The sequence below is a fragment of the Gymnoscopelus braueri genome, assembly GCF_963280865.1.
Source record: "Gymnoscopelus braueri genome assembly, chromosome: 19".
NCBI lineage: Eukaryota > Metazoa > Chordata > Actinopteri > Myctophiformes > Myctophidae > Gymnoscopelus > Gymnoscopelus braueri.
In genome coordinates, this window is record NC_137621.1 from 31,125,834 (window position 1) to 31,142,213 (window position 16,380).

At 41.9% G+C, this 16,380-nt stretch overlaps 1 protein-coding gene across 2 annotated transcripts in view; it reads right to left on the minus strand.

The window, feature by feature from the left end:
- Window positions 1–16,380, minus strand: part of rps6ka5 (ribosomal protein S6 kinase, polypeptide 5) — a 31,658-nt gene that overhangs the window by 13,081 nt on the left and 2,197 nt on the right. The window contains exons 1-14 of one of the 2 annotated variants that reach the window (XM_080414784.1): window positions 14,533–14,548; window positions 10,968–11,039; window positions 10,539–10,757; window positions 9,820–9,935; window positions 9,555–9,656; window positions 8,732–8,815; window positions 8,102–8,205; window positions 7,745–7,895; window positions 7,392–7,553; window positions 5,788–5,913; window positions 4,882–5,015; window positions 1,957–2,050; window positions 718–888; window positions 281–472 (exon numbers count right to left, since the gene is read on the minus strand). In XM_080414784.1, the coding sequence (XP_080270910.1) occupies window positions 281–472; window positions 718–888; window positions 1,957–2,050; window positions 4,882–5,015; window positions 5,788–5,913; window positions 7,392–7,553; window positions 7,745–7,895; window positions 8,102–8,205; window positions 8,732–8,815; window positions 9,555–9,656; window positions 9,820–9,935; window positions 10,539–10,695 (1,593 nt within the window). In that variant the 5' untranslated portion in view covers window positions 10,696–10,757; window positions 10,968–11,039; window positions 14,533–14,548. Of the gene's footprint in view, window positions 1–280; window positions 473–717; window positions 889–1,956; window positions 2,051–4,881; window positions 5,016–5,787; window positions 5,914–7,391; window positions 7,554–7,744; window positions 7,896–8,101; window positions 8,206–8,731; window positions 8,816–9,554; window positions 9,657–9,819; window positions 9,936–10,538; window positions 10,758–10,967; window positions 11,040–14,532; window positions 14,549–16,380 lie in introns of those variants that run through there. The other variant, XM_080414783.1, reaches the window with a different exon arrangement.

Below are 16,380 nucleotides of genomic sequence, written 5' to 3' on the forward strand. Positions count from 1 at the left end.
TGTGGGATCTGTCTGTGATCATGTGGGATCACACATGATCACACTGGGATACTGGGAGGACGCAATGCAAGTGAATGTACAGTACACCTTATTCTTCCTAGCTGCACACCCCACTGAACAGGCGCCTTGACCAACCTGTGTAGGAACTGCTGCGACACCCGAGTGTCGTTTTCTTATTATTCTTTTTTTTACTTTAGAATAAGACACTATATGATGGTCCTATAAATCAGTGGTTCACACAGTGCCCCACACAGTTTTTGCATCTCATAGGGCCACTCACCAGGATGACCCCCAGGCTCCACAGGTCACAGGACTCGTCATAGCCATCATACTTTAGGATCTCGGGCGCGGCATACTGCAGCGTGAAGCAAGGTGTCTTCAGAAGCTGATTATCTGGAGGTTTTAAGCGAGCAAAACCAAAGTCTATGATCTTTATCTCCAAGTTTTCACTCTCGTCGGTGAAGAGCAGGTTCTGTGAAGCAAGTTGGACAGAGATTGTAATCATTTATAGAATCCGGTTCAGACCCGCACTTTGTCATTCCTCATCTTTTCCCTAATTTTAAAGAAAGACTTTGTTGTCTCTTTAAAATTAATAAATGAAAAATAATGCAAAATGGGGCTGGATAATATTAACTTAAGCTATTAGGATAACCGTATAAACCATGTTAATAACAATATAATCTTGTGGTAACACTCTAGATTTTACATTATGGGTACCTCTGGTTTGAGGTCTCTGTGTACAACCCCAACATCATGCATGTGACTGACAGCGGAGACCAGTCTGCGCATGATGCGGCTGGCCTCAGTCTCACTGAAGTGCTGCTTTCTGCGGATCCGTTCCAGCAGCTCCCCTCCACCCAGCAACTCCAGAACCAGGTATGTGTGGAGCTACAGAAACAGGGACACGCACGCACGCCACACACGCACGTACATACACACACAAACATCCATTCCAAGTGTAGACACACGCGCCCAGACACACAGACCGGCAAACGCACAGTATATTTTACACTTCACCCACTTCTTTATTCTTTGACATGGATTGAAAAATGATATTGACGATATCAACAGTGCATTACATGTGCAAACATTCCTGTAGGGTTATGCAACTTCAACAAACAGTGAGTTCAATAACAACTTGAAGTTGACTGATGTGTTTGTAGTTGATCGTGTTAGCTCAGGTTGGACTGCAAGTTGAAAACAGTCAAACACAGACTAGTGATCTGCTGGCATCAAATCGTTCTTGTATGACAAATATCAGCCCCCCCCCCCCTCCTCAATTCCATGGTGAGATCAAACCAACACGGTATTGTATGAAGTGAAAAGCAGGCCAAACAAAATTGGTGATGGGAATAATGTGCATGTGCCTGGTAGTGGTGGTGGTGGTGGGGGGGGGGGCACAGTTTCTCATTAGTGCAGGAGCCAGGGAACAAAGGCAGGGGCTGGGGTGAGACAGTAGTGCTTTGATCTGGGTCACAGGTCCTCTGAGGTACAGTAATAACCCCACTGAGCTCATGAGAGTTTAAAGCAGTGCTCCCATGCTCGAAGGGCTGGTGCTAATGAACCTGGGCACCATCAGCCACACAGATACACACTCTTCCACGGCAGAACAAGCACACCATGTTTCTCACATTATGCACACTTGTTTAAGTCAAGTGTGGGCCCAGATTAGGTAACACAGCACCGGTAAATCTAGGTTGTATAGGAAGGAGCTGCAAAATTAAGTGTTGGTGCAGCTGCCGTCGTTTGAAAATAGATATGCTGTGAGATACCAGAAACAGGGAAAAGTGTTTATGGGCCGATACGCAAAAAGATAGCCCAGAGGGCTCCCAACACCCCCCATTAATCTGCTTTGTTCCAGTTCCAGGACTTAACAAGGCTGCAGTCTCTAGACATTCACAGTGAACATCAAATAGAATTCACTGGTGTGAATACAGGCATAGTTTTGCACCTCACCTGATCGTGATAGATCTCATGTAATTTGACAATGTTGGGGTGGCCATCACACAGCTTCAGGGCTGCTATTTCCTTCTGTGTTTGCGCCTCCATCCTGAAGGTGTGAGAGTGAGAAAAGACAAAATGATAACTGAAGTGTGAACAATACAAGGCAAAACCACAAAGACAAAGTCACTTCATTTCTATAATTCAATTTAATTTGTTGTGCATATACGAAGCAAGCCCTGCTTTCCCACCGAGTTGCAGTAACACGCCCCCCTTCTGTGACGCACACAGAACTGCTTCGCCCCTAGTAATGCTCCACATTCCAGTAGGACAGCACTGCTCTGCGTGGGGGGGCGATAATTTATTATTATATTAATTTATTATTGATTACTTTTGATGCAGTAATAGACTTTTTTTTCGGTATTAAAAAATGTCTTAAAAGTCCTTAAATTGTCACTTATACTGTCATCTGGGGACCCCTAAAAAACATGTGGGGACCCCCCTGGGGGTCCCAACCCACAGGTTGAGAACCACTGCACTAAAGTATCATTCACTTTTGGGGGCATCATCACAGGAAGGTTGCGTTGTCAAATGTGTCTTCCTAAAGCCACTCTGGGTGGCTGCTTGTCACAGTTTATTAGTAATGGAACTTCTGCTCATGTCAGAGGGTGTCGGCACCTTGAAGCCTAATTTATGCCTCTGTGAATATGTGTTGTGTGACATGTCACTCGACATTTTTGCTGAAGCATAAATTAGGCTTGTAATTGAGCTCTGTGTGCAGAGCAAGAACAGCCCAGCTGTCTTGTGACCCGGGGGAATGTGCACAGAGCTGTGTGGCCTTGTGCTTCTGTAAATGTGATAGTCAACAATGGTCAATCAATTAATCAAGTACTTAACCCATTAAGACCTGAGGCCGATTCTACAAATGCCTTCTAAAGCAGTAGTTCTCAAACTAAAAAAAAATAAAAAATAGCAGATGTACAAGCTCGCAGCTTGCGCTGTTTTAGAATTATATTATATTTTAGAATAGCCAACGCTAAAATCTAAAATGAAATGCTTTCCCAGTGTTAATGGATTAAAAGACCAGTATTCATATATCATACCACCAGACATTATTACAGCGTGGCTCAGCGTGGCCGTCTAAAAGGGGGACAGTGTGTGTGTGTGTGTGTGTGTGTGTGTGTGTGTGTGTGTGTGTGTGTGTGTGTGTGTGTGTGTGTGTGTGTGTGTGTGTGTGTGTGTGTGTGTGTGTGTGTGTGCTCAGCTAATCTCACAACCTGCTGGACTGATCAGTGCCACATTTCGTGTGCACATTGCCAGTAGGCTACAGAAGTATGTTCAGTAAAAAAGAAAAATCACATATGCTTTATACTTTATGAAATATAACCTTTTTTTAATAATGGAAGTTAATGGGGCTCTGATCGGGCTTAAAGGAGTAGTTCACCCAAAAAATGACTTATTTTCTATCAATTGCACACCCCATGAAGCCTTGAATCCATGGATTTATTTGTGTTTTTGTCGCATTCCTAAGCTAATAATTTGATTCCTGTCTCCTACCGGCTAATGTATCCGGTAGGAGACACAAAGTAGATTCTTTGTGTCTCCTACCGGAAATACACCAGGGCATCAAATTATTGGCTTAGGAATGCAACAAAAAACTAAATAAATCCATGTATTCAAGGCTTCATGGGGTGTGCAATTGATAGAAAATAAATCATTTTTTGGGTGAACTCCTCCTTTAAAGGGATATTTAACTTTCAAACATGTTTGGGGTCATTTTTACTGCAGCTGCACTGCAGCACAAACTCTGCCTACTACAGTATGTATGTGGCTTTATGCTTGTGCTCAACTCATTTTTTCGAAATGATTAATTAATTCATTAATGTTTTCTTTAACCCATTGAATCCGGGAACGGAATGTAATCCTGGGCACTACTCTCCCTCTGCCAGCCGGGGGAGAGCCCCAAACTGAGCTCATGCTTCCTTCAATGCATGAGGAGTGAGCAGGCCGCTTCTTATCACCTGACAGGGGGGAGTTTCCTCGGTAGGACGTGGCGTGTGGAAGGAATACGTTATTCCAACCAGTTCCTTTCCCCTCCATCAGGCTCCCCGGCTGACCAGGGGGAGGCAGTATAGAGACCAGGATTACTGCATGTTTTTGTGAGGGTACCTACCCTAGGGGACATGGGGAGAACATGCAAACTCCACACAGAAAGGCCCTTCGCCAACCCCACCTAGGGTATGGGCACTGATGACACGGAGGAGAGAACACGCCCCCAGCGCCCCCGGCGGGAATCGAACCCAGGAGGACCTTCTAGCTGTGAGGCGACAGCGCTACCGACTGCGCCACCGTGCCCCCTGAAACAACATTTTAAACTCAAATCTTTGCTTCTGGGAGGTCCCTGGAACAAAATATGTTTCAAATGTTCGCTTTAAAAGATTTGCACGATTTTTCAAAAATAGCAGAGCTACGCGCTCATAGAGCGGTACTTGGTGCCGCGCTATGAGCTTGTATATGCTATTTTTGAATAGCCAAAGTATAAAATAATGGTTAAAGTGGTAAAAATGCTTTCCCGGTCTTAATGGGTTAAACCATTTAATCACATGACGCCAATAGCATCTAGCTTGGCAAACATGTCAGCGTGAGCTGAGCAGGGTGTAAGCTTGTACAGTCTTGATTGCTTCTTGCACTTTTTAGCGGAGATGTGTGGCTTTGTGCTCATATTCACTTGACAGTCAGTGTTTCTAACCTTGCCCATGAAGATCAAACAGTTTGTCAAGAAATTAATAAGCCATTAAATAACATCTCATTCATAATATCTAGGTTAACAAGCACATCAAAGCAAGCACGTTTGAGCTGGTACATTTCATTAAAATAACCATGACATAACACTGATAATATTTAGGTAGACAAGCATACAAGCAGACTATGAGCATGTACCTCTTGCTGACAATCTTGACAGCATATTTCTGGCCAGTCTTCTTGTGTGTGCATTGTCTGCAGATGGAGAAGCTGCCCTCTCCCAGAGCGTTGTCCTTCATGTCCATCTCATAACTCATATAGAAAGGAGAGTCCTGTGGAAGGGGGAGACAATGGCCCAAACCAATGTGTCAGATCCAAGAGCATAATAAGTATGTATGGAGGACATGGATAGCCTTTGACTTCACAGGTGAGACAAAATGCATGTAGAAGTTGATTTCAAAATGACATGGCAATGACACCTAGCCTGGCATAGGCCAGACTGACAACATGGATTCACTCTCGCGTTCCTCCCCGGTATCAGTCTGGACTTCGGCCCATAGGGAGCGAGTATGAGAAATCAGAAAATGATCGGGCCAATCAGTGACTGCGTTTCAACTGCAGTCCGTACAACAGTGAAAAGCATCAAAATCATTTTCTGATTTCTCATACTCGCTCCCTATTGGCCGAAGTCCAGACTGATACCGGGGAGGAACGTGAGAGTGAATCCACGTTATCAGTCTGGCCAATGCCAGGCTAAATGACACCTACGCTTAGGGTCATCGATTTATGGACTGATTTATTTTGCATCAAATGCAATTACAGTCCCTTTGGCTCCAAAAGGACCTCTTTGATAATCAAACTGAAAGACTTCTCTCCGTATTGGTCACATAACTAGGGAACCTGCCAGAGACACTCAAGATGTTTGTAAGCAAGCAAAAAAAAAACAGGGTCAAATGCAAACACTAGGCAAAACATTATCAAGGGAATGGCTCAAAGTTGACTTTAACGCTAAAAGGACAAGAAAAGAAAAAAGCTATCTGTCAGTGAGGGCAGCCATTAACGTGAGTGTGTTTGTGCAGTGGGTTCCAGGCCCATCCATCTTACCTTCATCATGGCGCTGCGGGCCACTGCAGCAGAGCCTGGTCTGTCAGAGCCCCCACACAGCTGGACGGTGTCATCCATCACCACGTTCCTCTTGAACAAGATGGAAGGGGCCATGAAGGAGTAGCCCTGCACAAAAACATGCACACAGGACCACCACACGTTTACATTATGGAGAAACATACGATATGGAGCTGGCCTATGTCACAGCACTACAGAACAGAGCTTCACATTGAAAGGGGAAGTCAATTCGCATAATTTAAAGCCTCAGACTAAACCGTAGCATCAACATTCAATTGATTTACAGTGTGTGTGTGTGTGTGTGTGTGTGTGTGTGTGTGTGTGTGTGTGTGTGTGTGTGTGTGTGTGTGTGTGTGTATGTATGTATATATATATACACACATACATACACACACACACACACACACACACACACACACACACACACGCATAGATGACTGACATTGGCTGTCCATCTGTGCCTATTATTAGAGCTGTCATTCGTGGAAGGCTGCCTGGCGTGCCTGCGTGGTTCCAGCTGTTGGAAGCTCAGGGCCTTGAGCTGGCATTAATGTCTCCCTCCCCTCTTTTCACTCAGACGCACACAGAGACACCACACAGCTGTGTGGCACATAGTGACAGCCATGGATGGACGGAAGGATGGATGTTGAATGCATGAGAAGCCCCTAAATTACCAGGCTTGAATATTTGATTGCTCTGCAGTGAAATTACATCTCAGGCCCATTAATGCAATTTTAATCTTGTTTTGTAAGACAGCATTGTGGGGGGTTGGGGGTAAGCGCACCGTTTAAAGTTGGGCTTGCTGCCATTACCTCACAGATTGCTATAGGCTTGCAAATTATAAAGACCACAAAATTTGAGACTGTGAATGGCAGGCGAGAGGTGAAGAGAAAAAAGAAAAAAGCCAAGATGAAGTTGGCAATCAAAGGTTGAAGGCGTAACCGAGACAGAAATGGTGATTCTCTCAAAGTGTAACCTTTTATTCCATGAGAGAAGCCTGTTAATGGATCTATTGATCTGCTGGGCTCAAGGATCCAAAAGGCAATCAGAGTTGAAAATTCATACGATACATCAGACAGACATCAGCTGGCAGAGTTTGCAGGCCACATTATGGTTCAAAGCCACATCAAAAATAGTCATTCACATCTGTTACCTCAATCAAAAGCTGCATATGGCAGTAATTACAAGCCTTCAGTGAAAGCCCCTTCAGTCAATTTGAATACTGATGCACACAGACAGGCTTGTGTTGACTCACAAGCAACATTCAAGTGCATTCAAAATTTCACTTGAGCATTTCAATAACTGTGGAGTGAGTATCTCAAATATAGTCGCAGACCAAAAGTATGCAAGGTGTAATGTTTTTCATTTTACACTGCATGCAACCAAAGCCCAGCCGTGAAACCAAACCTCCAAAAATAGTGTACAAAAACTGAAGCACAAGTGACAGTGAAAAGATCAATGTAGGCCTGTGTGATGACCTAAAAGCAACACACAAAATGTTTTCTCCTTTTCATAAAAAATAACAAAAGTATGGAACCACAACAAAAATAGTCTGACTGTCTCAAACCCCCTCATGTTCCTCCCACCTGGAAGATACGGTCACAGTTCTGAGGCAGAGCTGCAGGAGAATAGGTAGGGTCCATCTCTGTGAACTCTTCTGCAAAGTTGCTGACATCCAGCTCGTCTCGAATTACTGGCTTGAACGGGGCGGGCACCTTCTTAGCTGCCAGATCTTCCCAGTTAATTTTCTAAAAGAGATTATAAAGAGAAAAAGAAAAGTCTATTCAGCACCAATTTCTTCTCCCCATTGCTGAGAAACAAACTACATTTAATTTAGTTAAATGCTATGCCCTCCAAGTGGCTCCATGATGCAATGCTAACAGCCCACCCTGCAAGTATATTTTAAACAATGTGAAATGTCCAGAGAGATGTGTCCCACCTGGTAAAATGGGTGTTTTTTTAAATTTTCGGCTCCGCTGGGACCTGAGCCCAATCTCTTCTTTGGATCTTTGATGAGTAGCCGCTGGATGAGGTCTTTAGCCAGTGGTCCCATTTCTTTGGGGAAAGGAGGATCCTTCTTTAAAATTCTCCTGAGGAAAGGGGCAGGGAGAGACAGTCAGTAATCAAAACGATATGAGATATATTGCAAGATTAATTTCAGTACAGCATTAATCAACTTACAGTGGCTTGAAACCTGCTCAATATAGATGATATACAGCACAGCAAATATCATTGCACAGTAATATTTTGGTCAAATTTACATTATTTTTGCATATTAAAGAGGAAGAATCCATACTTGGCGATGTCTGTGTGTGAGTTCTCATCTCCATCAACAGTGAAAGGTGATCCACCCGTTAGAAGCTCATACATCAGCACACCGAGACTCCACCAGTCCACAGCCTGAAAAACATCAAATGTTTTATTTTTTGTTGCGGTTCCATTGACCCATGTAGACCTGAGGCCGATTCTAAAACTGCCTACTAAATCCTGACCTAAGTTTTCTGAAAGACTTCAAATCTTTATTCAAAAAAGTAAAACAAATTATAATGTTGCTACAGTATATAGCAATATTATTTGTTTTAATTTTTGGAACTAAAATGACAGAGGCATTCCGGGCTTGAAAGGTTTAACAACGTATAGGTGTAACAGGTCTAATTGGGTTATACAAGTATAAGAAAGTAAAATTCCTTGGTTTCGGCTCTTCTCCATTACAGCAACAAGTGAAAACAGACAGAAATAGCAGTACAATAACAGTAAAAATAAATAAAAGCATAATAACAATGAAAACACCCATCCTTAACAGGTCACTTTATAGAAAACAAAAAAGGAGTTCACTGTAGAAAGCTTATTACATTCTGGAAGAATTTCAATGAGTGGAAATAAAAAGATACAAAAAAGAGCAAAGCAGCATGAAACTGTAATATACCTTGTCATGCCCAGACTGCCCTCCTTCCACAATTTCTGGAGCCATGTATTCAATGGTGCCACAGATGGAGAATGCTCTCTCCACCTGTGTGAAGACACAAGAATTACATACTTTAGAACTCCCAAGTGTTTAGGAAGTTAAAACTTAGTAGATGTCATTAACATTACACGTTGGGTTGGAGATGTGATGGAATATTTAAAACTTGAGAATCTCAAATACTCAACCAGGGCCTCTGTCCAGAGATTCTATAAGGTTTGGCAGCCATTATTGGATTATTTTAATCTGGAATTTCTGGCTAGGGACACTGAGACATAGGATGGTGAATTGTTAGACTGACAAGAAAACAAGAAAATTGTAATTTTTTTGTTTTCTTTCTGTATTACCGGTACTGTGTTTTGGGATATTTTATTTTATTTTGAATTTGTGGTTTGTGGTTACGTGTGGTCCTGTGGCGTATATGTCTGTGATTATTGATACATTTATAAAAGACCAATAAAAACATTTGAATAATAATGATAATAATAATTAACAAAGGATTTGAGAATCCCAGGCCTTCCAGTACAAATGATTGGTACTACCACCACCAACAATAATGATGGTTAGAGCAGCAACAACACTATCAGCATATACAGTATATATTATAAAAAAAAATTAAAGTCAGTTTTCAGTGAGCAGATTGATGATTCCCAATCAACGTATAACTAAAAGTAGGATTACAGTGTGGATGACTGTGTGATGTGAATGTCACGGTAGGGTACTACTATCACTTTTCACATTCCTTTCTAAGGATGGAAAATCCAAAAACACTATCACACAGACATACCTGGTCAAACTCTTTACTGAGGCCAAAATCTGTGAGGACTATATGACCACTACAGTCCAGCAAGACATTCTCTAGCTTCAGGTCACGATAAACAATTCCAAGCTGCAAGGGGGGGAGACACAAGGGCAAAGGTAGAGTGAATCGTACACTTTTTTTTTGTTATTACAGTACATTAATTATTAGCAAAATTGCAGCAGGCATAATGTGCACTGTAGGCTATTAACAAAACTGAAGAAAACCTGACTGAGTGGAATGTGGGAGTTACCTCGTGTAGGTGCTCTAGTGCTAGCACGATCTCACCACTGTACAGGGCCACTTCCTGCTCCTTAAACCTAACCCTCTGCACCAAATGTGTGAAGAGCTCCCCGCCGTTTACATAATCTACAATGAGAGGTGTATGACAAAGAAATGAAAAGGAATTGAACACTTCATGCATGCAATATCATTACCACAAAAATAATTTCACTTTGCGGAAGGTCAGTTGTTTTTAGAACAACCCCCTTGTGTATAGAATCATCCAGCTGGTAAACGTTGGTCCACTTATTTCACCGGCCTAATGAAACTGACAGGGTTTGATTTGTTAAAAAAAAAGAAATAAGCCACAGACTTGCTCGTACAACAAATAGTTAAGCGATGCATTGTGAGCTTGGAGATAGGCTATTTGTCCCAATGACCAAAATAGAGACACGGTTATTGTTAATGTAGTTATTAACATACATTTTGAATCAAATAGTTAAATAGTGCTATTAGATCAAACATATCAGACGCTCTACATTTCTCAAAAGGAAATGCATGCATTTAATTCAGTCTAATCAGGAGCAGTGACAAAACATATCACCACCACTGATAGAGAATTAATGACCAAGGATATCAAAAGCAGAGGCATTGATCCATCCCCCTAGCAAATCAAATCAAATCCAACCCTAGTAACTGATAAGATAACACAGGAAATCTGTATCACAAGATAAAAACAGAGAGACTGACCAAGAATGAGGTGCAGCTTGGTGTCTGTCTGGAAGGCGTAGTGCAGTGTGACAAGGAATGGCGACTGTCGGATGTGTTCCAGGACTTGGCGCTCTGTCCGTGTGTGCTCGGCAGTCTTCGCTTTCTGCACGATGGTGGCCTTCTTCAACACCTTCATGGCATACAGCTTCCCTGCATCGTGACCGCTCACCTTTCGCACCAGGAACACCTTACCGTACGCTAACAGGGGAGGAATGTTATCACAAAGACGGCACACCTCAATGTGAAGTGCCTTCAACACCACACACTGTTGGATATAAACAAGGAACCTCATCATTTCAAAAATAAAAATCACAAAACTAAGATATTCAAACTCTTAAATTATCACATGTGCAACACATTTTATTATAGGTGGCGATAGGCAGGCAGAGATTTATCATTGTAGCTTACCTCCAGTGCCCAGCACCTTTAACAGCTCAAAATTTTCAATGCCAACCCTTTCCACATGGCCTGTCAGGTTGGCTGAAATAGAGCAAAAAAGGAATCAGATAATGTAAGGTTCAATAATACAGTTAAAGGTAGGGTAAGTGATTTGCAATTATTAAAATAATTGCAAAATGGGTCTATGTTCTGATAGTGCTCGTTACTATAGAGTGTCCTGTCCATATAAAGAGTCTCCATGTCTCTCCAGCTCTTTATAAAACAGAAAATGCATTTTCGTTTCACTTTCAGTTTCATTTCCACAATTTTATCCAATCAGGATAGAGAACTCAATCAGGATATAGATTAAACAAGTGAAATTGGAAGTGATGACACTAAGAAATGAGCAGACAAAATTGGAACTGGAACACTATAAAAATGAAGCTTAAAAATGGGTACTTTCTCCTGATTGTCTGAGATTTTGACACCTACCAGAAAATGTATTTTCTGTTTATTAAAGAGCTGGAGAGACGGGGAGATTCCTGTTACTGAACAAACACTCTATAGCAATGATTACTATCAGAATATAGTGCTTTAACCTTTTAACAAAATACTTTTTGTTTTAACCCAACAATATCACTTACCCTACCTAAATATCCCTTACTTAATACACTCTCGACTGATATCATGTCATATAACATATAAAGAAAGATAAAGATGGCTTGAGAAATAACATGTTGAAAGAATAATCACCAACATCACACCGTTACAAAAACCAGGGGGTGTAGGCATCAGCTGCCCTGATTGGCCAACCTAGCCCATCGGTTAGGTTGGCCAAGCTTTGCGGTACGTTTGTGCCGCTGCACCAATATCAGTAAAGTTGTCATGTCATCAATATGACATCAAAGTATTGACGTCACACACTAGTTTGTAGTGCTATAGTAGTGGGCACGTACCACACTGGGTACTCTGACAAGTACAACGGGTATTGCATAAACGGGTGGGGTATGCATATATGCATACCCCACCCGTTTATGCAATACCCGTTGTACTTCCCAACTTGCATTCTTCCCAACTTCCATCGTTCCTGAGTAGTATTAGTAATAATAATAATAATAATAATAATAACTTGCACTGGGGCGAACAGAGTTTGTATAGCCCTAAAAAGAAGAAGGGATGGTGGTACCATAAGTGAAAGAAGCATAAGGGAAATGGAAGATCACCAGTTTGAATACCCTTGTCCATTTTGGAAAGCTCAGAGAAAGGAAAGTCAGTGGCCCCTTATATACAGAGGGATCCCGCAATATTGCCATAAAGATCTCTCACTATGCTGGCTTTCTTTTGCTGCCAGCAACATTCCCGCCTTGAACAGGTTGTGTAAATGGGCTACTAGTAGTGAGTGCCAACAGCTGACGACATTTGATGTACTGAGCTGCTCCCAGGTGTGAGTATGTGTAATGAATGTGTAGCAGGTCAGCGATGAAAAAGAGCCTGCATGCTCAGCAAACCTTCCCTGGACAAATGCTGGCCAACCACTCTTTTCTCCGGTAATGTAACCCCGGCTAATTAAACACTCACCTAAATAAACAACACCCTGTGGCCAAATTGTCATTGAACTAACAGTCTTCTTTAACTGGCAGAAGTGTCTTAACTTTCATCCATGATTCTCATGGAATTTGGCCCAGGACTTCAGCGAGCCAATGATTTCCTCACGACATGTTGGTGTCGTGATGTCTGTCTATCCCACTATCCCTGTCCACTGTCCAGCTGAATGAGCATACAGTAGCACGCTCATAGACATGCATGCCCATTGTACTGAACACATTCCTTCTGTCTCACACTCTGAAAATAGACACAGCACTGCACAATTAAGGCAGCCGATTCAATCTTTTTTCTGTGTCCCTCTTTCAAATTAGATTAGACGAAGCTAAAGTAGCTATTAGACAACTTAAGTGAATGTTATTTCAAAAGATCAATTGTTTCTGACAAAATGTGAGGTCAAGGGTTCAGGTTGCATAACACCACCATCAACCTCTCCCTACTAGGGTCAAGTTTGATTTCAGTGTTTATTAATAGACTGCCAGGGTATCCATCCAGATCAAGAAACATAGCCTACAGTAACTACTGAAGTCTATCTCTGCTTGCACGGAGCATGTGAACCTGCAGCAGGGGAATGGCATTCTCCTTTCATACTGTTAGAAAGATCGTGGCATTTTCTTCTAAATAAACAGCTTTCTCTCATAATTTCTCTCATAATTTTTTTCATTTGATTTTAGGCATATACAGTACAGTGCATGCATCTTATCCAGAGCAACCTTGCAAATGAGCAGAAAAGGCTTTGATTTGTAAGTAAATCACCAACATTGTAAAACAAAAAAACTAATGTCTAAGCAATAGCTCCCATAAAATATGACTTTGGTCTTAGAACAATTGTGTAAGAGAAGAGTGCTACGAAACAGCAGACAGGAGCTAGGGAGGGAGAGGGACAGAGTATTTTCTCCCTCAAGGACAAATGACATACCAGAACAAGTACGCTAGAAAAACATGATATAGTATGGAGGGTGAGGGGGTTGAAAGTAGGGCTGCATGATGTTATCAAATGTTTTTTACATATAGTGCAATATGAATTTCCATGAATTTACACAATAGACATATGGCAAAGGCCTTCGATGTCAGAATGGCTGGAAAATTGAGACGGCTGAGAAAAAGTCCCCTTTCACAAACATGACAATACATACTTCTGCTTTGGGCCATGAAAGTAGGCTAATAGCTGTCCAACTTTCAGCCTGCTGGTTTTAATGTTCACTAATGTAATTGTAAACATTAAACAAGTGTCATAATATGCACATCAGCAGAGTGCTGCTGATGCTTGTTCTGAAGGAATGCACACCCTCAGTTGGTCTCTGTTTTTGGTGGCATCTTGCCCCATACCAGTAGCTACGCACAATCATACCTGCTCAGAGCAGATGGTGATTACAATTGTCATCATAATCATCAGTCATCATAATAAACTACTCCACCCCAACCCTAACAGATCATTTCCCTTTGGCTATTCAAAAATAGCAGATATACAAGCTCATAGCGCGGCACCGAGTGCCGCGCTATGAGCTTGTAGATCTGCTATTTTTGAAAAATCTTGAAAATTTGTGCAAATCTTTGAATTTATATATTTTTAAGCGAACATTTTTAACTCTTTGGTTCTGGGACCCCCTGGAACAAAATATTTTGACATGGGGGTCCGCGGCCAAATATATATCATTTTGGGGGTCCTCGACATGAAAAAGATTGAGAACCACACTGAAACATACGTTTTTCAGAATACTGTTGGGATTTAGGAGACATGTACTGTAGAATCGGCTTCAGGTCTTAAAGGGTTAAGACCGGGAACGCATCTGTGTCACTTTAGATGTATTTGGCTATTCAAAAAATAGCAGATCTACAAGCTCATAGTAGATCTGCTATTTTTGAATAGCCAGAGAAATCTAAAAATGACACAGACGCGTTCCCGGTCTTAATGGGTTAATCTGATACAACCACCTCCCCAGCCAGTCTGACGATGCAGGCAGCAATATGGGCCTGCGGTATATATCCTCACTATCTCCTCCAGTACCAGGACCTCCTATGTGGACTTCAGCTCTGCATTCAACACCGTCATCCAAGCTCTGCTCCAGGACAAGCTCACTCAGCTGAGTGTGCCTGAACCTGCAGAAGGATCACTTAGTTCCTAGTAGACAGGAAGCACAGCCTGTGCAAGCTGGGTAAGCAAATCTAAACCACTTGTGTGTAATGTCCTGAAGTTTGTTGACAACACAACAGTCTTTGGTCTGCAGTGGATTAATTGGTCGACCAAAAGGATCATCGGTGGCTACCTGCCATAACTCCAGGACCTGCACCACTCAAGAAGTAGGAAAGAGAATGGCTGAGTCCTCCGACCCTGGTCAAACTTCCAAAAGCTATCAGTATATCAACATCAATACCTCGCCCCACTCAACACTTTTTCCCCCAGGCGCTGGGGCTCACATACATGCCCACTGCCCTAAATGAAAATTGTGGGAGGCAAGACCACACACACACACACACACACACACACACACACACACACACACACACACACACACACACACACACACACACACACACACACACACACACACACACACACACACACACACACACACACACACACACACACACACACACACACACACACACACACACACACACACACACACACACACACACACCTGATCATATCTGCTCAGAGTAAATATGATCACTCGAAGATAGGATGGAGTATCGAAGGCCAAAGTTAAATTCTGTTCAACTAGTTAGAATAGAATAATAGAATAATCAGTCATATCAAGTGACCAATCACAAAAGAGCAGTCAAGTGTCTGGGTCAATATTTCAAGGTGGTGAATCTAAAGATATCATCTAACAACAGAAACAGGTGGAGGCGACAATGTAGGCTTTTTAACATTGCTGGCAATGCTGAGAACAGTATCGGCATGTACAGTCAGAGTGAGACCGGTTTAAATACACTACAATACAACAAATTTATATCACACATGATTGCATATTTCCACTTTATTGTGCAGCCCTACTTCTTGAAGAGCTGAGCCAAACAAATGAATGCCTGTTGCCACCACAATAATAACCAATAGCCCAGCCACTGCTCAGCAGTGGGACTTTGAACCTAACCATTTTACAAATTACTTTGAACCGTTGGGTTTCTTGGAAGAGGGTTTTTTGGGTTGATTTTGCAGGCAACTGAACTCAACTTGACTCAGAAATGATTCACCTCCTACTATATCTTCTACACATTCTACCACATATTCTAAGTCTCTATTACAGGCCTCAGTGGCCTGCAACACTAACAGAGGCCTATTTTTGGTTTCAAGATATTTTGTGGGACCTTTTCTGCCTTTATTGATAAGTCAGTAGTGATAGAGAGACAGGAAATGGAAAGAGAGTAGGGGAATGCCTTGCAGCAAATGGCCTCAAGTTGGATTCAACATTTTTAAACCTGTGTCGGCTGTGTAGACTGAGCCTTAAGGTGAGCCACTGGGTGCCATAATAGGGGCCTATTTTATCATTTTACTGATTTTATATAGTACAGAATGTAAATATTTGATATTGTCACATTTGCAATAAATGTCATTAATTACACAATTCATGTACCTAGATGGGTTTTTTATCTCTGGATTTACTGACATCAGATAACAGGTCAAAACGGAAGCTACAGTATGGCAAGAGAAGCATTAGCAACAGAAAAGAAAAATTAAAGGGAGACTATTTTTTATTTAAAGGAGTAGTTCACCCAAAAAATTACTTATTTTCTATCAATTACACACCCCATGAAGCCTTGATTTCATGGATTTATTTTTGTTTTTGTGGCATTCCTAAGACAATAATTTGATGACCGTGTGTATTTCCGGTAGGAG